This window comes from Metopolophium dirhodum, chromosome 1, assembly GCF_019925205.1.
Source record: "Metopolophium dirhodum isolate CAU chromosome 1, ASM1992520v1, whole genome shotgun sequence".
NCBI lineage: Eukaryota > Metazoa > Arthropoda > Insecta > Hemiptera > Aphididae > Metopolophium > Metopolophium dirhodum.
Window position 1 is genome coordinate 108,055,174 of NC_083560.1, and position 24,474 is coordinate 108,079,647.

The 24,474-nt window shown below is 35.6% G+C and overlaps 2 protein-coding genes and 1 pseudogene across 2 annotated transcripts; 2 read left to right on the forward strand and 1 right to left on the reverse strand.

The window, feature by feature from the left end:
* The first annotated feature begins 212 nt into the window (after positions 1-212).
* Positions 213-4,801, forward strand: LOC132949470 (THAP domain-containing protein 1-like). Its single transcript, XM_061020383.1, has 5 exons — positions 213-292; positions 455-698; positions 814-976; positions 1,112-1,330; positions 4,623-4,801. Exons 1-5 carry the CDS (start codon positions 213-215, stop codon positions 4,799-4,801), a joined length of 885 nt encoding a protein of 294 aa, XP_060876366.1.
* Positions 4,802-5,580: 779 nt separating this feature from the next.
* Positions 5,581-6,066, forward strand: LOC132934612 (uncharacterized; annotated as a pseudogene).
* A 16,407-nt stretch (positions 6,067-22,473) lies between these two features.
* On the reverse strand, positions 22,474-23,970 carry LOC132949497 (tigger transposable element-derived protein 6-like). Its single transcript, XM_061020431.1, has one exon. The coding sequence runs from the start codon at positions 23,968-23,970 to the stop codon at positions 22,474-22,476; it is 1,497 nt and encodes a 498-aa protein (XP_060876414.1).
* Positions 23,971-24,474: the final 504 nt, after the last annotated feature.

Genomic DNA, 24,474 nt, shown 5'->3' on the forward strand with positions numbered 1-24,474 from the left:
GACTCGGCCGTAAAAACGAGCCGTCGCGTTTGACGTTACCCCCACTCCTGTATGGCAAAAAATGTTTGTATATTACGACTTATGTTATGGCTGCAGACGTGCAGTATATTTTAGTATTCACTGTATTAAGTATTTGTTTTGTTTTATGTAATTACCTGTATAAAGTAATTAAAGGATTGAGACATTAAGTTGCTCTCCATACAGGAATTAAAATGGTTTTGTCATGTTTGGCTTTTGCATGTACCAACAGGTGGAGCAAAGAAAGTAAATTAAAGTCTATTCAATTCCATAGGTGAGTATTATTTTCTTGTAACATTTTAAATTTAATATAAGTAGTCATGGTAAATATATTTTTAATTTAAATTCATGCTATTTATTGCAATTAATAGCTTCTATTACTGTTGTAATAAAATATAAATTAGAATCCAATTGAAACCTTAATTTTAATATTTAGATTTCCACTCAACAAACCAGAGTTACTACAAAAATGGGTGAAAATGATCAAAAGAAAAGATTTCATTCCTACAAAATACTCTTTTATATGCAGTGAACATTTCATACCTGAGGACTATCAAATTCGCCCTGCAGCAAGTGTGAGACTATTGAAAGAAGACGCTTATCCTAGAATATTCAATGGTTTTCCTAAGTATTTACAAGAAAAAATGCCTGTTAAACGCTGTCTGCTTAACAGAAATGAAGTAAGTTTTTATGAACAAATTAAATTTTTTTTTTTTAAATTAGATTTAATGTTTTAACTATTGTATTTACTGTTTAGTTAACTGGGGATGTAACAATAATCCTAATTGCATTCAGTTTAAACATACTTTGAAGCAGCTATTATTTACAAGAAATATAACAGTTGAGAGTGGTAACTGTTGTGATTTTGATGCACTTGAAGATGACATTTTAGAATTTCGCTCTGATAAAAGAAGTGTAAGGAGTGTACAGGAAGAAACAACATTTGATGATGATGAAAGTGAAATTCAAACATATATAGATCAAATTAACAATTTACAGTTAGGAAAATATACTACTGATATTTTAGATTATATTTCGGGATATATTATTCGTAACTTGGTAAAAAAAATTTCCTGTACTTTTTGTATTGAAGCATTAACAGAACATCAATCTGATCATATTTATGCAAACAGTTTAACATTTACTTCTTCTGTTAATAGAAGAAAACTGTTTATTGTTTCAAAGGCTATTTCTTTGATTGTTCAACATTTAGAAAAATCATTTCAAAATATTGTTGTAAAGGAAAAAGCATTACATAAAAATGTATCCTTAAATATTTTTGAGTGTGCTAAGAGAAGCATACTAGCTAAAAGTAAAAATTTATTTTTTACTGGATTCCATCCTATCAATGTTGATCTTGGTACTCCTAGTCATGAATACACATTATTTAAAGCTATTTGTAAACATTTTATTAATATAAGAATGCGTCACTATCAAAAAGAGTACAATATTCGTGAAGTATAAAAAAATAAATCTTCATTAAAGGTTAAGCTTTCCAAATTAGTTTTATTTAAAAATTTATAAATGTTTTTATGTACTTAATAAATGTATGTATTAATGAATATTATGTTTGTGGAATTACCTAACTTTTATATATAAAACCAAGCAAAATGTTTATTTTTTCATTAGTAAAAATGTTGTTAATATAATTTTTATTTTTGGTAAATTAAATAAATATATATGCATATAAATTATAATTACAATATGTATATAAATTTGAAGTCCACATGAACATAAAAAAGTTGGTAACAAAGTTAACGCAATACGACCATTTATCCCAAAGTTATGTTAAGTTAAAATGTGTAGTCTTTCAATGTTATTTTTATGGGAGCTCAATTTCATGCTATACGGTGGTGGGGGTAGCGGCAGATGAGAAGTCAACCATAACCACAGATAATAATATTATAAAACTGTGTCCATAACATTGATAGCTTTAAATAGTTGTATCCCGTAATAGCCGTGATTATAATTATTGTAAATATATGAATTATTGTTTGATATTGATATGATGGTTATTAGTCGATTATCATTAAGGGGACGCTACACATGTATAAATTCGTCCGTAAAAACTGCTTCGCGCGGGAAAGAACCGAGAAGGCTAGAGTCATAACTTAGAAACGAAATTTTCACCACATATTAAGGAGAACTTAAGCTGTGAAATGTCGTTTTTATTTTTTCGATATCATTTATACTAAAAAAGTTATAATTGTTTAAAAATCGATTTTTTTTTTGATTTTTTAAATTTGAATAACTTTTTTTGAAGTACCAATATTAAAAAAATAAAAACGACATTTCACAGCTAAAGTTCTCCATTATATGTGGTGAAAATTTCGTTTCTTAGTTATGACTCTAGACTTCTCGGTTCTTTCCCGCGCGAAGCAGTTTTTACGTAGAGATTTCAGTTTTATTTGGCTGTAATGTGCTGCTGCCTACGGTCGTTACGGCAGCCAATAAGATTTACCCCACCACATCGTGTCCAGTGCCGCGCGCTATGATTATCGGCATTCAGTGCGCCCATCATAATTTCCAGAAATAGTTTTGTTATGATGTTATTATGAAATAATTTAATAATAAATGACACACTGATATTATGTAAACTCGTAATATACAAAAATAAACACATTATAATTATTGTAATAGACCCTAGATATTATACTTACTATGCATTACCCCATCAGAAATTTACTTTTAGTTGAACATTAATTGTTAAGTGAAGAGTATTCACTGTTCATTCATAAAATTAATTTTATATTAATTTATTATTTATACGATGTCACCCAATTAACACGCGCAAAAAAACGTTCCACTGGAAAGAAGGCAATTAGTAAACGTATGAAAAATTTAGTTTTAAAAAAAAAAGTAAGTAAAACATTTATAAAATAAAAACTTATAAAAAATCGAATATTTCATACGTCTACGTATAAATAACTAAAATAATCGAAATATTTAGAAAATTTAATAATCTAAAATCGTAATCGTATACGATTACGGAAAAATTCAAATTTTAGAATCTCATAAGATTGTTTTCCATAATAACGCTCGAATTTTTTACTGTACCTATCTGAAGAAAAGCTTATAGAACACATTGTATTGAAGTTTTTGAACTTTAGGTATAAATACTAAAAAATAAAGGGGTAGTCAAGTGGGTAACGCTCTGCTGTATAGTAGGTCACTATAATAATGAATGTATTAAATTTGAATATAATGTTTGGTAAAGAGCGGGTTTTTAGGTTCTTAAAAGCTTAATATATGATGAATTGATGAAAATATCTTCTATAAAAAAAACTAAAATATTCTTGAAACTTGTAAGTAAACAAATAATATGTTTTTTTTCTAAAATAGTTGAATAAAAACAATAAATAATTGCTATGCACCATTCCTTTGGTAACAGATAAATTATATATAATTTTATACTTAGCGCCACGGAAGTAATCTATAATATATACAAGTATAAATATATGTATAATATAATATATTTATTTATTCTATTTATCTGCGACAATCACGGATTGAGAGTAATAGAATGACCACTATTACCAATTTGATTACAAAAAAGTAGGTAATTGAATGAATTTTATTTTTTTTTTATGCTTAAATATACGTGGTTAATTATAAGCTAAAAATGTGAAGTCAATATTTTTTTGTGGGGGGGAGAAGGGTGTCAAATATTGTTGCCCTAGAGCGTTATTGGTGGTTAGAGCAGCACTATTTTCTATACGCAACGATATTTTTAAAATATTTAGATTAATTTTGGGCTATTTATATGCATTTGACATTGTTTATTCGACCAAGTATCAATGATCTTTTATAAGTCGTCCTTAAAATATTGAAAATACATACCTAAAATTTATCGAGAAAACATGTTAGAAATTAAATTGGCAAATACCTATGTATATTAGGGTGGTCCTTATTTATATGGGTCAAATATTTTTGTTTGAAAATTGAACACGGTACCCCCTTAATTTGTTAAGTTATATAAGTTAGTTATTTGGGTAAAATTTTGAAGATCTCACTCAACCCCTTCTGGTGCCGCATTAGGGTTGAAATATGGAAAAAGAGGGTGGTTTTTTGTTTTTTTTATTTAATTCAGAAGGTATGGTATTTAACGAAAATATGTGAAAAGCTAAATGATAGATTTTAACATTGTCTATAAAAAAGCATATTTCGTAAATTCTCGTAAGTCCATTGGTTTTCATGGAAAACTATATAATAAAAATATTCAATGTATTGTAATATACATTTTTCTCGTTTATTTAAAAGCATATAATGTAAATATATATGGATGTATGATAACAGTACAATTTTTATTTAATATGTAATAGTTAATCAGTCGAAAAAAAACTGTAAACATTTGTCGGTGGCTATGGAAATAATTATTTTTAGAATTCAACTTTTCTGTTACCCTTGTTATCACTGAATAATATTGCTAAGTCTTATCTTATCTTATTTTTTTCGTTGGCACATATTTTTATCAAAACATTTACGATATTGTCTTCATAGTTTAATAAACCGAACATCAATTAAAAGGTCTCGTGAAGACTATCGACAAAAAATATCGGAAAATATTAATTCCGAATTTCACGAAAAAAAATTAAATTATGTAGTGATCCATTGGGATTCAAAAATACTTCCAGCCCTTACCGGAAAGAATAATGTTGATCGTTTGCCAATTATTTCAACAGTCATGAATGTTGAACAACTTCTTGAAGTCCCGCAAATACCTTCTGGGACAGGATATGAAATATCTTCAGCTGTGTATGATACTTTACAAAAATGGTCATAACTAGATAAAGTCCAAGCATTCGTATTTGATACTACAGCTTCTAACACAGGGAGGTTGAATGGGGCATGCATACTATTAGAACAAAATTTAGAAAGAGAAATTTTATTTTTGGCGTGCCGACATCACATTTTTGAACTTGTTTTACAAGGTGTATTTTTAGAAGTTAAGTTGTTTCCCATGATAGGACCAGATATATTACTTTTTTAAAGATTTCAACACGCGTGGGAAAATATTGATAAAAGCAAATTTTCCACATAGGTTCCTGATTTCTATATTCATAATATTTTAAAAAATGACGCTGACGAAATTATTTTATATGCGAAAAAAAAATTACTGAAAATCTTCCTCGAGATGATTACCAAGAGTTTTTAGAACTCGTCATCATATTTTTAGGCGGTGTTCTACCTCGAGGCATTGCTTTTAGGCAGCCTGGTCCATACCATTTAGCCAGATGGATGGCTAAGGCCATATATTCTTTAAAGCTATACATATTTAAAGATCAATTTAAATTAAATAGAAAAGAAGAAAAGGCGTTAAAAGATATTTGTTGTTTTATAGTTAAATGTTACGTTCAGGCTTGGTTTTCGTCACCCAATGCAATTGAAGCTCCACTTAATGATATATTATTTTTAAAAAAATTAGAAGAATATACATTGTACAAATAAAGAATTTCAGACGTAGCTATAAAGAAAATAATAAATCATTCGTGGTATTTAAATCCAGAGTGTGTTGCATTTTCGATATTTGACGATCGTGTAGATAACAGTACGAAACTTAAAATGGCTGAGAAAATTTTGAGTACCTACGATTCAAGCATAAACGATAATGAGGAAAATATCGAGTTGAAAAAAAAAATAGCACTGAAATTGGTAGATGTTTCATAGTTTATTCAAAAAGATCTTTTAATTGATTTAATAAACTCTAAATCGATTGGAATGTTCAAGAGATTTCAAATTTCCACACAATTTTTAACTATTGACCCGGCCAATTGGAATAATCACGAGGACTACAAAATAGGAAAACAAATTATAAACTCACTAAAAGTCGTAAATGACACAGCTGAGAGGGGAGTCAAGCTCGTTGAAGAATATAACAAGAAATTTACAAAAAACAAAGAGCAAAAACCACTTGTTTTACAAGTAATATATTTTACTATTTTCAAAATAAATTAAACTTAAAAAAGTTATTATATTTTCTATTCTGTTCAAGACTACCGGAAAAAATACCCGCAAAGTGACAGACATACGCTAAAGAAACCATTTTAGGTGTCATTAATTAATTATACCTACAGTTTGATGAAAAAAATTCATATTGGTAATTCTATTTTTATGTTATAAAAATTACACGAAAATCAAGTAAATAAAACCAAAACGTATATTACAGAATCTTAAGACTTTTTTAGCCGTAATGTTTTTTTTATATTATTTAATTCTGTATAATTGTTACTCAACATATTTTGTCATATATCCAACCGTACGTTGTACATATTTAAAAACAAAATAAATCCAATTTCGTTAAATATATACAATATTTTGTAAAGTAATGAGTTTTCTTAAAAATAAATGGACTTACGAGAATTTATGTAATATGCTTTTTTATATACAATGTTAAAATATATCATTTAGTTCTTTACATATTTTCGCTAAACACTATACATTCTGAGTTAAATAAAAAAAACAAAAAACTACCCTCTTTTTCCATATTTCAACCCTAATGCGGAACCAGAAGGGGTTGAGTGAGATCTTCCAAATTTTACCCAAATGACTTATTCATATAACTTAGCAAATTAGGGGGGTACTGTATTAAAAAAATCACATTGAAAAAATAAGGACCACCCTAATGTATATATTAGAATAAAAGCTAGGTACCAATCTAGTAAATTGTAATTCATTAAATTTAAAAGGTTAGTTTTATTTACGATGATTCTACTTATTATTGTCAGTATTTTTGAACCTGAAATTACTGTCAGACCTGTGCGTGTAAAAATAATTAACAAAAAGTTATCTAAGGGTCACCATTACATTTATTTTTTGTAAGTGATATTGTATAGCAATTCTCTGTACCTTCATCTTGTGAAGGTGAAAAATCTTTTTCAGTCTCAAAAAAAAAGTTAAAAATTGGCAAGGTTTGATATTAAGACAAATACAACTATGTAATAACTTCTCTTCTATCAATTGCATTTTAATTGATAATCAAAAATCAATACTCGATAACATAATTTATATTTTATATAAGTTTGTAAGTTATTACATTTTAGTTATATATAACATTTTTATTACCTAAGCTATTAGATAGTCACTTAATTTGTTTATATTTCTGACGGATTAATTTATACTTAAAAATAATTGTTCGAATTCAGCTATTTATTGGAGTTTAAAATGTTTGAAGGTTTGTTGCTAATTCAAATTTGTGTTTAATAATAGTTTTATATTATTATTATCATATCCGTATAGTATTATAATAGTTAATGACGTGATTTAATAACATTATAATTACGCACGATATTATAATACGTACTATTTGAGAATATAATACCTAACCGCAAATTTAAAACAGGTATAACTTCTATTTTCTAAAATAATAGTTTTCGGAAAACTTTGTGAATTAATTTCAATAAATTCAGTGTTGGGAATAGATAACTAAAATATTATCCAGATAAAGATAATAGATTATCGATAGGAATTTATCTAGATAAAAAATAGATAATGATTTTTTTGTATTTTGTTCATGTTTAACAAAAACTATGCGGTGGCTTTTCTAAAAACCTCCCAAGGTGAGGGGAACTATATATACTATATACCTTTGCCTGTATACTACACAAACCAAGGGGTGTGACCGGACCCCTCGAATATCCAAAATACGCCACTGGAACTATGAGTATAACGATTTATCAACAGACTTTAAACAATTAAAAAAATTCTTTAAAACATCAATAGCTGTAGTCTATGTTGCACATATTACTTAAATCATTAATTTAATAATGTTTTTAAACTAATGCTTTTACTCAAATTCAATAAATATACTTAGGTATGTACTTAGATAATAAAATAAAATAAAATATCCTAAAATATTGTCCAGTAATTAAAATATATTATAAATTATAATAAACAAATTGGTTAGGTTACAAAAACACAAGATATAATGATAATGATTAATGAGTAGGTAATGACAGATACTGCCCCCGTTGACGTGTAGTTTTGTGTGTTGATAATCCGATTCCAAAATATAAACTCTGAAGTACCTATATAGATATTATGACGTATTGGTTTTATAATGATGTGTGATTTTTTATTTTTTTTTTTATTCTTGTGTCTGTGTACACGATTAGTAGTCGAAATAATGATCCGATTTTCAACTTCAGAATCTTTTCTGATCGAAAAATAAATCTATAGTTGGTGAATCTTGTGGTAAATACATTCCAAAAGCGTACGGAAAAACAAAAAAAAACAGACAAATCAGAATTTTTACGCAAATCCAATTTTCGACCAAATCAATTTTTTTTTTTGGTGTAGGTAACTCAAAAACCAATAATCATGGATACATTTTCACCAGATGTTAATATCAACATTTTAAAGTTAACAAATCATTTTTCGCTCCATTTAAAAACCTGAAAATATCATACAAAATTCCACATAAGTTGTTAATACTGTAAAAAAGTTGTGCGGAAAACGGAAATCCACAATCATTTTTTCTGATAATCTGATTTTAGAATTTTGACCTATTTCAATTCGTTTTCTTTCATAGCCAACATTAGAAAATGTAGTACAAGGTTCTTCAAGATTTTTCTACTTAGAACAAAAAAACAAGTTAACTTGCAAGAAATTCTATTTATGGCCATTTTTTAGGCTAGGATTTTTTTTTTAGTTGTTAAATTTGTATATTTGATTATTTATTCAAAGTATAGGTATGCAGACTGTCACACCGTCACCTCTCTGAATCGTTTTTTGAATAGTTGTATACTCTGATGTATACAGCAGAAGGTACCCACTTGTTCACCTTTTTATCATACTTTTTACTCATATTAGTTACTACGTTAGTTAAATATGAAATTAAAGGTATTTAGTAATTATATAACCAAACAATTTTGGGAATCATTGTTTTTATTTTTTTTCGGATTTTTACTTTCCGGGAAATTACGTTCCGGGATTTTATATTCCGGAATTTTACGTTCCGGAATATTACGGTCCGGGATTTTACATTCCTGATTTTTACTGTCCGGATTTTTACGGTCCGGGATCTTACTTTCCGGCGTTTTACTTTCCGGAATCCTACGTTCCGCACATTTTACCTTCCGGATTTTTATCGTTCCGCCCTATTATTTTCCGGAAATTTACGGCCTTCCATTAACTATGGTTCATATTTATATAAGCTTTTTTTTTATTGGTATAGAAATTGTACAAATTCTTCTTCGACTACTATGGTCATTAGCATAACATTATAAACATAAATACATTGCATTTATAATGGAGAACAGAGAAAAAAGAAAAAAGGTACAATAAAAGCAGTATTGAATTAGTTATTTTGATATTTTGTACATTGCAAATGTTGGCTAAACTAGCTTAAGTAATTTAGTTGTTTTAAAGAATTTAATTGTGTTGGTTTCGTTGTCTGGATTTGAACAATGTTGTAAAGTATCTGAGTTAATGTATTTGAGTAAAAGTATTCAAATACTTTTTTTTTACTATTGAATACTATTTTATTGAAAAAAAACCACGCCGTCATGTTTATCCTTCAACATAATAACAATATTATATTATATATTTATCATTTATGGACAATTCGATATCGGTTTACGTCGATTAATAGTTTCATTAAATGTTTTTTTCTCCAGTCGTTCGACGACTACGGTACCAGAATGAGCTAATTAAGTCGATAACAAAATATATATTATGCAACAAACTTTTGCTTAACAGCTATTATATTTTATAATTTATTTAACTATACGAAAATATTATTACTAACTAACAAGGCTGGGCATTAACGAGTTAAAAAGTTAAAGTTAAGTTAAAAAGTTAATTTTATTTTAACTTTTTAACTTAACTAGTTACTTTTGGCTTTTCATTAACTTAACTGTTAACTTACTAAATTTCTTTCTTAATTAACAAGTTAATATTTCACTATTTCAGTCTATTATGTTTTCATGTCAAAAAATATGTATTGTAAATTGTATAAAGTTAAAAATTTATATCATTCGAATCTTACTTATATGGAAATCTGTATGAAGTATTAACACTATATCCTATAATTTAGTTTTGGGTTGGAAAAAAATTAAGTACGTTAGCGTTGTATAAACAAATTAACTTTTTTTTAACTTCATAAAAAGTTAACAAAAAATGTGTATTAACTTTTAACTTAACTGAGTTAACCTATAGTTAAATTAACTTTTAACTTTTAACTTTTTGTTATTGGTGCATATTAATTTAACTTAACTGAGTTAAAAAAAATCATTAACTTGCCCAGCCTTGCTAACTAATAACTATTAGTACTACCTATTTACCAAGAAAATGGTTATCAATAATATCATTATTGTTTATCGTCGATGAGGATCGATGACGGTATGGGATATCCAATTATCCAAATACATACCTATATAGTTTTAATCTAATATATTATACCTCTGTAGAGAAAAGTTCATTGTTGTGATGGAACTATCACTAAAAAGGAACTAACATGACTGATCAGATTTTTGATTATAACAAATTATATCAGAACTAAATAGAATTTTTTTTTGTATCTAAAGGTTATTTCAAATACTTTTAAAAAATAATTTAATAAAAATACTAAAAAAGTATTTAAATACTTTTTAAAAGTATTTTTACAACACTGGATTTGGACCTAGGTTTGCACCAATTTTTATTAACTCTGCGCCTTTATTGCTGTCTAAATTCCTTCTGACAAAGTCAGTTGACCTGCAATTGTGTACAGAGCTTGAAAAGGTGCTTCTGAAGTACCATACGTAACCGTACAGAGCTGATATTCGTCAATAAGAAACGAGGATGAAAATCAATACAGGATTCTCAAATAATCTCGATCTGAAGGTTGAACTAAGATTTTGTGATACATCTTTTTCATGTCAGCCATAAAAAGGTACTTCCAGAAACGAGCATTAAAACTTGGATATCTGGGTGTCACTTTGGACCTTACATACTCTCATTCAGAGAAGCTCCAGTTGAAGTACGGGCAGAAGCATTAAATACAACACGCAATTTTGTTGTCTTGCTGTTAGGTTCTATGACACAATAATGTGGTATACAGTAAGTCAATGGACTGTCACGCTTATACATTGGTACAAGTTCCATGGGCCTACTTGACAAGTAATCTCGCATGAAGTCGATGTAGTGTTTATGAAGATCAGGTTGTCGACTAAACCGGATCTCAATGGCCTTGTACCGTTGAAAAGCATGATACTTGGAATCATCTAATACAGGAAACTGTTTTCAAAAAGGAATGGTAACCATAAAATGACCTGAACTTAGCCGAGTGGTGTGTTGAGATGTAGAATCCTTCTGCAACGTTGTCATCTGGACTTAAGTCGTGAACGACAGGCAGTTCTCCCAGGTCCCAAAACTTTCTTAGAGTTGTATCAAGGGTGTTGAACGTTGACACACGCATTGTGGTAAGTGACACAGGTGGAGCTGAATTGGTTGGCCCAAACAGAATCAAATCGTTAATTGTTTTTAACGCCAGTAAGCTCACCTACATTACCCGAAATGAGACAGTCACACAGTATGGATGACAGAATGTCGGCACCCAAAAGCTAATATACATCTACAGGAATGTGATATAACGGATCAGCTAACCGCAAGTTGTGGATATGTTTCCATTGTCCAGAAGTGACCGCAATTTGAGGGGTTTTGCCTGTGGTGCAGTGGCGGTTTTGACATGTAACTTTACATGATGTGGAAAAATATTAAATAGTAAATACCCTATTGGCTATTACTCTAAGGGCCAGTTGTACCGTCTAAGGGGTAAGTGGTAAGGGGTACATAGGGGTAAGAGGTATAACAAAATATGTTTTAAAACATATCACAAAGACAAAACAATTATTTCATCATATTCATAGATATAGATAATATTTCACGACCAAATGATAACAGACGTGCGACACTGCGACGGCAGTGTTTCAGTGACAACAGCCCTCCACCTGGCAAGTAGCGCGGCTGCATACAATACGTATGTACCCGGTGCCCGGTGGGCGGCGGCCAACGTCTATAATATCGTTGAGCGGTTAATTTAAGTCTTCTCTGGTGGTGGTCTGCGCATGCGCTATTCACATTATTTTACGAGCTTACATGTGTGTACGTAGACGAACCTTGCATGCACAAACTTATCGACGGCGGTGAGTGGGAATGTCGACGGCGACGGGCCACCGGGCGCAATATTTAAAATTGAAACAGCTAGCAATAATAGCTCATAAGTTACGTTACAGGGACGCGCAGCCATTCTCGCGTTCGTACAAGTTCTGAACAAAAAAATAATATTCAATATTTTTGTTTATTAAACTTAAATTATAAAGCATTTAATGTCTGAAATATATAAATAAAAATTAAAAATTAAAGTATATGATTAAAATTTTTAAATTCAAAATAGTACAAAATACCAATATAAAGAAACAAATATTTTTATTTTCCTGATAATTACAAGTGAGGTGGTGCCTCACTTGCCTCACCCCTAAAACCGCCACTGCTGTGATGTGTGGTACAATCAAAGTGGCAATACTAAGTGCGGGCGTTTTTTTGCAGGAGTCATAATGACAATCGATGATTCACAAACAGGAGTAGTAGTAGTATTGGCAAACGTGGTTACATTTACAGGCGAACGTCGGCGATTGAACATGAGAATGTCAGCCGATTGTCCGTTATGAAACTAGCTTGAAAACCACAGTCTAATAAGACTAAAAAAGAATGACGACGACCATCGGTAGCACAACTGTTCAGTAGCACAGTGGATAATAAGAACACTTTATGGGGCTGGTCCTTTACAACTAACGATACCGTGCTTGGAGGATCCTGACCGGACTAGCATGGAACAACTTGGTGGTCTAGTTGTGGCTGGATTAGACTTAAAAAAACAGTGTATGGTGGGATCATTTGAGTGATTGACATTTGAATTTTGAAGGACACGAAATTGACGAGTGTCCACAGCCAAGACAGTTTATGCAGAGACGCTGTGTTTTTGCAAGTTAAAATTATAATGGTTAAAAAGGTTGTATTTAGAGCAAATTTCCTGACAAAACTGCAGGACTGGTTCAATCAATTCTAATTTTTAAAACGTTTTTTTTTATTTGTTATCAAGTTTTACTATGTTTAAGTTTATTTTTTTATAATATTTGCTTTTTCTAAAATATTTATAAACGAAAAATTCATATATTTATATTATAGTTGTACTCAGAGATTACTGGGAGGCTCTGTTGGTAAGATTCTCCAACTTGGCGTCCAGGTTAAGGTCAAGATCCTTCACCTAGACCCTGTGTCCTCCACAACCGAGGTGCTAGAAGTTCTACGCTTCGCCATCCCCAAACAGGACGATCCCACCACCAAGGCTGAGCGCGAAGCGATTGAAGGAGTGCGGGTTTTGCTCTACTCGTTCCGGGCAACAAATTGTTACAGCCAAAATGTCTAGACGCGCTGCCACTCGTTGATAACTAGAATTTCTGTTGGGTGGACTATGTGCAGGGTCTGCCCCAGGACACATCTAACCGAGAGATGCTACAGGTGCCAGTTATTCAGCCACAACTCAATAACTTGCACGGCCCCCGATAGGATCAGAGCCAACTGGAGTTGTGGGAATATTGGATACTCCATGAAGGAGTGTAAGGAGGATGAATATGAAATGCGAAATGGTGGGTTTCTCGAAGGTTGCCCACAAGCCTGGCTCGGGTATCTGCGACGCCAGAAAGTCAGCTGTGGGTCAAAAGATCACCTCGATGGTTAATTTTTAACAAATCAACTTGAACGGGTGCTGGTCTGCCGAGCAGCTCATGACCTAGACCGCCGTCGAGAAGGATTCAGACGAGAACGTTGTTACGGAACAAATCATTAAATCAATACAACACCAAGAAAGGTCTTTCTCAAGACCACAGTATGACAAACAAGTGCAACACCAGATGACATAGGGAACACACTTACAAAAGTGTATTTTAAACAATTATGCCTCAGCGTTATGACGGATGAAAAGCACACCAACTAAAGGGAAACAACCAGACAACGGTGTGGTTTTATCCGGCAAAACAACAAAACGTCAACCAATCAGCACCGGTAAAGATAGCTCGGAAGGTATATATATACCGGTGCACTTTCACTAACAAGTCTATCATCATTATCATTATCACATATTAGCCGTTCAGCGTTCAGAGCTGCAGCACGTCAGTTTTCAAGATCCTCCAGCTTCGAATCCAGCAGTTTCGTACTCAGACATGGGCGGCCGCAAAGCTGGCTCAAAGAGAAACCACACACCTCCAGTGACGACCAACGTCAAGAAATCGCGTGGTGGGTGCGTCTCTCCTCAGCCACTGGCCGAGGTCGCGACACTCGCTCAACGTGCAGAACCAAAATCACCCGATCCTGACACCGAGTCATTATCTGGCGAATCCTACATTTCATGAAGTGACTTGGGCTCACAATCATCCAGTGATGTATCTGAAGCTGACCCGATCCCGACATCCAAGCCTGGTGATCATATTACCAATGATACCTCCCCAGGTTATCATATATCTCCTAAAAACTCCCTACCACCGGCATTTATAATCGCCGAGCCCTTGTGGCGTCAAGCGGCTCCGCTTGTTTGTCTTTCAAAACCCAGATATCTTGTCTATCGGCTTAACCACCAAATCTTCATCCGACGGAAAGATCATTCTAAAAACATCAAACGAAGCACAATTCCGTCAAATTCAGAAGACTCTTCATGCCAACAACATCGGGTTTCATTCCTTTTCCCTAGCCGCCGATCGCCAACTAATAGTAGTCATTAAAGGAATCCCTACAGCTATTTCCGACGAAGAACTCAAAAACGAACTGGCAGCCCATAATTTCGATGTTAAAATGGTAAGACGTTTCGGCCCCACCGATAAGCGTATGCCTATCTGCCTTGTCATCTTAACCGGTGCTCATGCTAAAAACATTTATGAAATATCCGAATTATTTTACTTAAAGATTTCTATCGAGTCTTACAAGAAATCTGGGCCTTCCCAATGCCACTCCTGCCAACAATTCGGTCATGGCTCCCAAAACTGCGGCAACCCACCTCGATGCGTCAAATGCGCCGGGTCTCACCGCACCAGCGAGTGCTCGAAGACCCCTGACCAAACTCCTACTTGTATCAACTGTACAGGCTTACACACGGCAAACTACCGTGGCTGCCCTTTGTACATCCAGATCTTAAACAATCAACCCTCGAAACAACCAATCTCCAAAAATCCGTTAACAACTGAATACGCTCCTCTTCCGACCAATTCTCTAGTATCTTCACCAATTTGCACATCCAACTCAACAAAACCCATCACTCAGCAAAAAAGCTATGCAAATGCCACCAAGAACAATCCGAGCACTAACACCACAACAATAATCAACATCCTAACAGAACTCCTGTCATCCATCTCATTGGCGGAAGACCCAAAAGAAGTTATCACTATAACCATTAAATCATTCATATCCCTCTCAACTAACAGTTATGAATGACCTTAAAATTCTTTATTGGAATTCAAATGGCATCAAATCAAAATTAAACGAACTACACGCTCTAATAGTAAAAAGAAAAGTCGACATTGTACTAATAAATGAGACAAAATTAAAACCGCTCAACCAACTAAAACTCCGAAACTACCATGTCTACCGCTTGGACAATACCTCAGCACGCGGTCATGCATGCGGAGGCACCGCCGTTCTCGTTCACCGTAGAATCGTGCACAGGCGTATCATGATTCCGACCTCATTATCATCAACCACCATCGAAATATCCACAGAAATCTATCATCAAATTCAAATCTCCGCCGTGTACAAGAGTCCAAACCAACCATTGAACACCGCTGATATTGACGCCCTGACCAACGGAAACCACTGGCTTGTCATTGCAGGTGACCTGAACGCCAAGCATCCCACCTGGCACAGCCGCTGCGCTAATACTGCAGGTAACGTTTTATACAATCCCTCCCTAAACGACGATTACATCATTACAGCCCCGGCCTCCCCTACGTTCTTCACAGCTGTCACTGGTCATAGGCCAGATGTTTTAGACATCGCACTTATCCGCCTTCCACAACTTTCTCACGAATTAGTTAACCTAAACGAATTATCCTCAGACCACAACCCAGTTCTAATCATACTGTCTGACTCTCCAGTCACCTCGTCGCCACCTATCATCTCAAGATGCATAAATTGGTCTAAATACATGGCTACAATTGGCTCTCTATCACCGCCGGTTAATCCACCAATCAAAACGCCCCACGACATCGACGTGGCTCTTGCCCATCTCACCTTGAGCATTAACACTGCTACAAATGTAAGTAATTACACCAAAAACAACCGTATTTTCAAAAACGCCTTGCCTCCCGAAATCGTCGAGGAAATATTACTAAAAAATCGCTTGCGCCGTGAATGGCAACGCTTCCACGACCCACAGATTAAAAGACATCTCAACATCAAAATCAAATTTATCCGCCTAATCCTCAAAACTCATCTCGCTGATGAATGGGATCATTTTCTTGACTCCTTAGACGCTCACGACGGCTCTATCTTCAAACTAAATAAAAAACTCCTCAACAAAACCCCAGCTACCCATCCACTGATTGGCCCAAATGGCCTAACGTTCAAAGACGAAGATAAGGCTGAACTGTTCGCCGATACTTACAAACAAAAATTCAAATCATCTGCCGGCCGTGACCTACCAGAGGTCACCGACCTCATCTGCTCACTTCGTACCTCTCCATCATCCAGCTGCTACACGTCACCTGGCATAGTCCAACAAATCATCCATAAAATCCCCATTCACAAAGCTCCTGGCTCGGACTCTATCACAAACACGGCAATCAAACTATTACCCAAGAAAATAGTTCTGCTTCTCACCCACATCTTCAACGGTTGTCTACGCATCGGTCACTTCCCGTCGTCCTGGAAGCACGCGATCGTCATTACCATCCCAAAACCTGGTAAGGATCACCACCACCCGTACAACTACCGCCCGATTGAACTGCTATCTTCACTGTCCAAGATTTTTGAACGTGTAATTCTAGTGAAGCTTAACGCTGCTATTGGCCCAGAGATAAGAAATGAACAATTTGCATTTCGCCCACAACATTCCACGTCCCACCAGTTAGTCAGCCTGGTCGACCAATTAACAACGAATTACAATAGTAAGTTGCGCACAGCCACCGTCTTCCTAGACGTGGAAAAAGCCTTTGACCGTGTCTGGCACGCTGGTTTACTGTACAAACTCAACACACTTGGCACCCCTATTTCACTGTTAAACATCATAAATTCGTTTCTTTCGGAGCGTAGCTTCTCGGTACGTATTTACCACTCAACATCTAGCAGCAGGTCGGTCCAATCAGGTGTCCCACAGGGCTCTTGCCTCTCGCCGACGCTTTATCTAGCTTACACCAACGACGTCCCTCTAAATCAGAACACCCAGCTTTACCTCTTCGCAGACGACACTACGTTCTCTACCACGAACAAAAACCCTAAAAGAGCCGCCATTCAACTTCAAAAGCAACTTGATCTAACTCTGGTCTGGTGCAACAAGTGGCGTCTAACCATAAACGCTCAAAAAACAGTGGCAGTTATGTTTAATGGCCCAGCTAGGTTCTCGACTCATCTCCTGAAAATAAACGGACACCAAATCCCCTGGTCCCCGTCATCCAAATACCTTAGAGTGACCCTCGACAGGAACCTGACGTTTTCCGCACACATCAAGTCAACAATAAAGAAAGCCACCGCCGTCCGCGGTATGTTGTACCCAGTTATAAACAGATCCAGTCCCATTCCCACCATAACAAAACTCAACCTTCTCCAACTGTATGTCAAGCCAATATTTATTGTCCTACGCTGGCCCGGCATGGGGACCACTCTTGTCGGAAACAAATTGGCGTAAACTCGAAGCCGTCCAAAACATTGGTCTCCGCACCATAACCGCCTCCCCATGGTTTGTGTCAAATAGGACAATTCTCTCCTCAACTCGTACCTCCTCCCTAAAACAAACAGTTAAATCAAATAGTAAAAACCTCTTCTACCGAAACTCTCTTTCAACTTACACTCACATCCGAAAATTAGGCCTGTCGACATTTCTAACCACTGTGTGACGGGGAGTTATAAGACCATTCCCTCGGGGGTTTTTACACCTTTAGCCATATGTCTCTGGCCTCCGGCTACTGTGGTGCCGGAAGCCCCGCGTCGGAATCTTACTTTAACGCCGAGTCGCGTCTAACGGGCACGTCCTTCCTCAGAGCGGCTCAGTGTTGCGTGTGCAAACTGTTTCACCGCCTGGAACAAGACCTCGGATCTGGTCATGAACTCGGGCTCACACGGCCAGTCCGCACCGGCCGCTCGCACCGTGAGCTCGAGTTTATTTCTTTCCTGGTCAGCAAGAGGGCATTCAAACAGCAGATGCTCGGCGGTCTGGTTCGGGGACCCGCAACTGCAAGCTGCATCGCCTCTCAGGTTGAACATGTGGAGTTTTGCGTTAAAGTCCCCGTGGCCCGTCATCAATTGCGACGTGTAATAGTCCGCGACGCACCAGGTGCGCTCCAACCGATGACGGATACTTGGGAACCAAGCGTAAGTCCACCTTCCCTTGTCTATAGCGACCCATCGCTGCTGCCAGAGGTCAATGGTTTCACTCGTATAATTTAACAGGTTGTGGCCGGCCTCTACAGCCGTCATAGCGCCGTTTCTCACTAAGATCCTGTCCTTCTCGGTTTTTGCCATTTCTTTTAGTTTCAGGTCCAGGGGAGGAACTCCCGCTAGTACCTGCAGCGCCACCGTTGACGTCGTATTGTAAGCTCCTGTTATCGCCCGCAGCGGTAGTCTCTGGGCGGAGTTTGCTCTGCCCCGATGGTGAGCCAGCGACATGCAGTCCATGGCCCACACCGAGGCCGCGTAACTCATTTTCGGTATGAAGACCGTTTTATAAATCAGGAGCGGTGCTCCGGATTTCAATCCCCAGTTGGTCTTAGCGACTCCGTGCAGGCGACCGAACAGGGCTTTCGTGCTTTTCGCTTTTTCCGCCAAGTGGTCGTTGAACTTTGCGCCTTCGTCAAACGTAACACCGAGGTATTTCGCTGACTTAGTTGGCTTTATTCTATCGGCTCCGAGAAGGAGGACCAGTGGCTTGGAAAGCGATCCTTTCAGCCAGAGTGTTTGTGACTTCACCGCTGAGAACGTAAGTTTACGCTGCTTCGCCCATAGCGACGCTCTCTCGAGAAGTGCGTTTGCCCTCGTGGTCAGTTCGGCTCTGTTTTTGCCCGAGATCAGCAGTGCTAGATCATCTGCATACGCGACAAGTTCTGTACCTATGGGCAGCACCTCTGACAGGAGTGGATTTACAGCGTATTTCCAGAGGTCAGGGCCATATTCGCTGCCCTGCGGGCATCCCTTGGTAAGGGTTTTCCTTATGACTTGGTCGCCGATTTTCATTTCTGATTGGCGACCGTCGAGGTAACTTTTCGTGAGCTCGACGAGGCGGTCGCTGCAGCCGGCAGCCTCCATGTCCTTTATTAGTTGCGGCCACCAAAGGCAGTCGAACGCGCCCGAGATGTCCAGGAAGATCGCGTGGACGTACTTCTCCGTTCTCGCCTTTGACCAGTCGAGGACGTGTTGGATAGCATCGACCGTTGAGAGGTTTTTCGTGAACCCGAACTGCCTTTTCGACATGCGCGCGTTGGTTTCGCGTCTTATCTTGTCTACTATTACATGTTCGAGTGCTTTGGATAGCACGAGTAGGAGGCTTATAGGACGGTAAGATTTGGCCTCCGCTGGGTCTTTATCGGGTGATTTCTTGATCACCACGAGCCTGGCCGCCTTCCATGTGCTCGGGAATCTTTTCGCCCTGAGGCAGTTGTTAAATATCGCAGATATATTGTGCCCGAGCACCGGCCAGGCTTGCCTCAGGATTCCGGCCGTTATACCGTCCATGCCCGGAGCCTTCTTAGGTGCCATCCGCCATATGGCCCCTTTCACCTCCTCAACGTCGCAGGGTTCGATGTGCCCAGGGTTTTCAGACCATTTACTGAAGGTGCCGACTCTCACTCCCGTCTCCGTCCTGGCCGCTATCTGCTCAGGACCTTCGTTATCGTAGCTGTCACAGGGAACCAGGGTATCCATCAGCTTTTCCCCGGTTTCCCTTAGAGACGTGGTGAACGTGCCGTCGCTTTTGCGAACGGCTGTTGGAAGGTTCTCAGAGGGTCTAGTACCACCTGTCTTGAGCCATTTGAAGACGGGGCCCCAAGGTTTCTCGTTCCCCGTCGCCGTCACAAAGTCGCGCCAGGCTTTGCGTCTGGCCCTGAAGCAGTTTCTCTTATGGGCCTTTTTCAGCCTCTTGAACTTGGCGCGCGCAGCCCGACGTTCGAATGCGTTGCTGGCATTTCTGAGTTTCACCTTCCAACGGCCGAGGGTGCTCAATTCTTGGCCCAGCGTTCCGGTCCACCATGGAGGAGGTCTATGCTTGGTCTCCTGTCTTTTAGCCATGTGTGCTTCACACGCTTCTCTTAGCACGTCTGAGAGCTTTATCGTACTACTCTCGACGTCCGGGCACTCGAGTTCCCTTATCCTAGCGTCTCTCCTGTCGGCTAAGGTCTTTCTGAACTTTTTCCAGTCCGTCCGGCTGCAGCTAAAGCCTTGTGCATTCTCCCTAGGAGGCCCTCGGGCGCTATTCTGTGTAATGATATTAAAGCAGATCAACGCATGGTCGCTTGACGTCAGGCCTGTCGACAGTCACCGAAACAGCTAATCACCCAAAACCTCGCCCCCACTCATGGGCTAACTCAAATATCTAATTCATTACATCAACTCATATATAAATAACAAAGTTTTAAGAAATCCAGACTGATAAATCGTCTCCACTCAGAATCGTTTTTCTTATACAATGATATTATATCATTGAATTCAAGTTTAATACAATCCATTATACATTGACTCACTTGTAACCTACTGTACAGCAGAGCAACATCCACTTACCCGCTTTTTTTTACTTTTTTTTTTATTCAAGCAAGAGGTACTTATATTGAAAATAATTTAACAGTCGAAGGTAATTTGAGTACTAATTGCTGTTAAATAAATTTAAAAAAAACACGTAATGGTAAACGACAGTTGACGAATAAATCATATGCCAAAGATCACAGCTCCACAGAAAGCAGTATGAAAACTAGAATGTGAAAAATAATTTTTGATAATAACACGTGACACAGTCGAGACTCGGCAGACTATATATTTTGGTTATGAACTTATGTCCACTACTCCATTTTTAAAATCTATTACAGCCCGTAATTATTGGTTGGTTTATTGAAAAATAAAAATGAATCAGCGTCCCGGGTATTTATTTAATTAGGTAAATAGTAAATACGATGAACTACCACGCTACTACAGGTATTATTTACACCGACGGGCCAAGTTATCGCTGTAATTCTATGAATGAATACAATTATAATAATAAGTAATAATATTAATAATGATTAGCAAGGCTGGGCATTAACGAGTTAAAAAGTTAAAGTTAAGTTAAAAAGTTAATTTTATTTTAACTTTTTAACTTAACTAGTTACTTTTGGCTTTTCATTAACTTAACTGTTAACTTATTAAATTTATTTCTTAACTAACGTGAAATTAACGAGTTTATTTTTCATTTTAAGAAGTAAGTTAAGTTAATTTATTTTGTTTTTACTTTTATAATATTTCACTATTTCAATCTATTTCGTTTTCATGTCAAAAAATATGTATTGTAAATTGTTTAAAGTTAAAAATTTATATCATTCGAATCTTACTTATATGGAAATCTGTATGAAGTATTAACACTATATCCTATAATTTAGTTTTGGGTTGGAAAAAAATTAAGTACGTTAGCGTTGTATAAACAAATTAATTAACTTTTTTTTAACTTAATAAAAAGTTAACAAAAAATGTGTATTAACTTTTAACTTAACTGAGTTAACCTATAGTTAAATTAACTTTTAACTTTTAACTTTTTGTTATTGGTGCATATTAACTTAACTTAACTGAGTTAAAAAAAATCATTAACTTGCCCAGCCTTGATGATTAGGTATAGGTTATGTTATATTTAGTGTACGGGATTTAGGTACCTACTAAGTAAATTGTTATATTTTTATTTTATTAATGACGCCGTGTTACCCCTATAACATTTCCGTTTATAATATGGTTAATAGTTAATTAGTTATACAGTAAAACCTCTCTATAACGGAATCGCTTGGGACCAACAATTTTTCCGTTATAAAGAGTTTTCCGTAATAGAGAGGTATGTAAAAAAAAAAAAAAAATGAAGTTTCAAGAAGTATTATGTATGTATTTATGTATGTATCTGTTAAAAAATATATATTTTAGGTAAAATTGTATTTAAATGTGATAAAAATAATAATAAATGTGTAATAAATAAATGTATTAAATACATACTTAAAAAATAAAACTAAGAACTAAAAAAAACATTTTACACAATTCGATATTTGTACTCTTTTTTAATTAAGAAAAATAATTTTTAATATTTGATTGCTTTTTGTGTTTAAGAGCAGCATGTTCGGCACATTCTCGAGCTTTTGTGGTAAGTTCTAACAGATTTGAATTAGATATCATGGCTGAAAACTTTTGTAAATCTTCTAAATATGAGATTGCGGTTTTAAAATCTTTTATTTTTGGCTCATCATTGGTCTCGCTGTCATCATTATCATCGTTTTCTTCTTCTTTTTCCTCGTCTTCTAAAAAAGTCACCGAATCGTAAGTTTGATGCGTCTCTAATTTACTATCAAATGTAATGAAATCTTCTACATCAACATTTGCTGTAACGCACTCCTCATTCATTTCTTTCAAAGCATTTTCTGGTAAATCTATATTGGTTCCTTCATTTGAAAGAAACCCGGCTTTACGAAAACAATTTCGCACACATTCAGCTTTCACATTATTGCAAGCCAACGCTATCCAGTTGACAGCATCCAAGACACTTATTGATTTCGCAAACTGATGGGCTGAAGAACAATTATCCATCTTGCATAATAAAGATTGAAGTAAAAACTTACGATAGTAAGATTTGAACGTGTAAATCACTCCTTGATCCATTGGTTGGGTGATTGATGTAGTATTTGGGGGCAGCATAAGTATTTTCATATTAGATAGTTCGATCTTTGGGTGACATGCAGCATTATCTAAGAACATTAAGACGTTTCTATTCTGAGATCGCATATCTGCGTTAAAATAACGCAACCACTGCTCCATTATTTCTGTAGTCATCCAGGCTTTTTTATTAAATTTCCATATGACAGGTAATGAAGAAATGTCCATGTTCTTAAAACACCGTGGTTTTTTAGACTTGCCTATTACCAATGGCTTCCTTATTTCTCCAGCCATACTACCACACATGAGCACTGTTAAGCGATCCTTGGCTTTTTTTCCTCCAGAACATGATTCACTTTTCATTACAAGTGACTTAGTTGGAATACCTTTAAAAAAAAGCCCCGTTTCGTCAGCATTATAGACGTCTTTTGCTTCATATCCAGCAATGAGTCTTGAGATTTTTTGCTTCCACTCCTCCACAGTTTCTTGATTAACGTCATTGGCTTCACCACTCACTTGTTTCCAAACAATATCATGCCTTTTTTTAAATTTTTCTAGCCAACCATTCGAAGCCTTGAAATCGTTGACATTCATTTTTTCAGCCAATTTCATAGCTTCTGTTTGTAAAATTGGACCGGAAATTGGTAAATTTTTTGACCGAACGCTGTTAAACCACTCATATAACTTTTGGTCAATTTGTTCAAACAAGGGATTTTTCACTCTTTTGCTCTTTCCGGAATTTTTGCTATTTACCCAATCATCCATAATTTTTTCTTTATTTTTTATCGCGTCGTAAACTTGAGTTTTTCCACATTTAAATCTAGTAATAAGTTCTTTCGTACTTAGTTTTTGTGTCTCCTTCAACTCGATTAGTTTAACTTTATCGGACAAAGTCAGGGCTGTACGTGGCATATTAACAATTAAAAACAGTACAAAAACAAGCGAAATCACAACGATAAAACAGACCGTGAGCACTACACGTTGACTAAACGATATGAACAATTCGACAGAAAAAAGACGACTGGGCAGTTCATATTAACAAAATTATATTGTAGGTACATATTATGTACACAAGTATCTAATCTTTATCTAATCTTTGCTATACATTGTACTATAAATATTCGTTAGAAGGTAATAAACAATTCAATATGACAATCGTGAAGCGATACTGTCGACTGATATTTCAGGTAATAATAAAGTTAAGATTATCTAGTCACCAAATATATATGTATGTACATAGTATATATGTATCTACATAATTGTAATTTATCTTTAAATAATTTTATTTTCCGTTTAATAGAGATTATTTTTACTATTTGGATCACGAAAATTGTCCGTTTCCGTTTTGTAGAGGTTCCGTCTTAGAGAGGTTAATTTCATATATTATTTGAACCGGGACTATTGACATTTTCCGTT

Excerpts from the sequence above, each read along its gene's own strand:
- LOC132949470 (XM_061020383.1), top strand. The coding sequence starts at position 213 with ATGGTTTTGTCATGTTTGGCTTTTGCATGTACCAACAGGTGGAGCAAA. Across the intron at positions 293-454 it reads AAGTCTATTCAATTCCATAG|ATTTCCACTCAACAAACCAG; the intron begins GTGAGTATTATT and ends TTTAATATTTAG. Across the intron at positions 699-813 it reads GTCTGCTTAACAGAAATGAA|TTTAAACATACTTTGAAGCA; the intron begins GTAAGTTTTTAT and ends AATTGCATTCAG.
- LOC132949497 (XM_061020431.1), bottom strand. The coding sequence starts at position 23,970 with ATGCCACGTACAGCCCTGACTTTGTCCGATAAAGTTAAACTAATCGAG.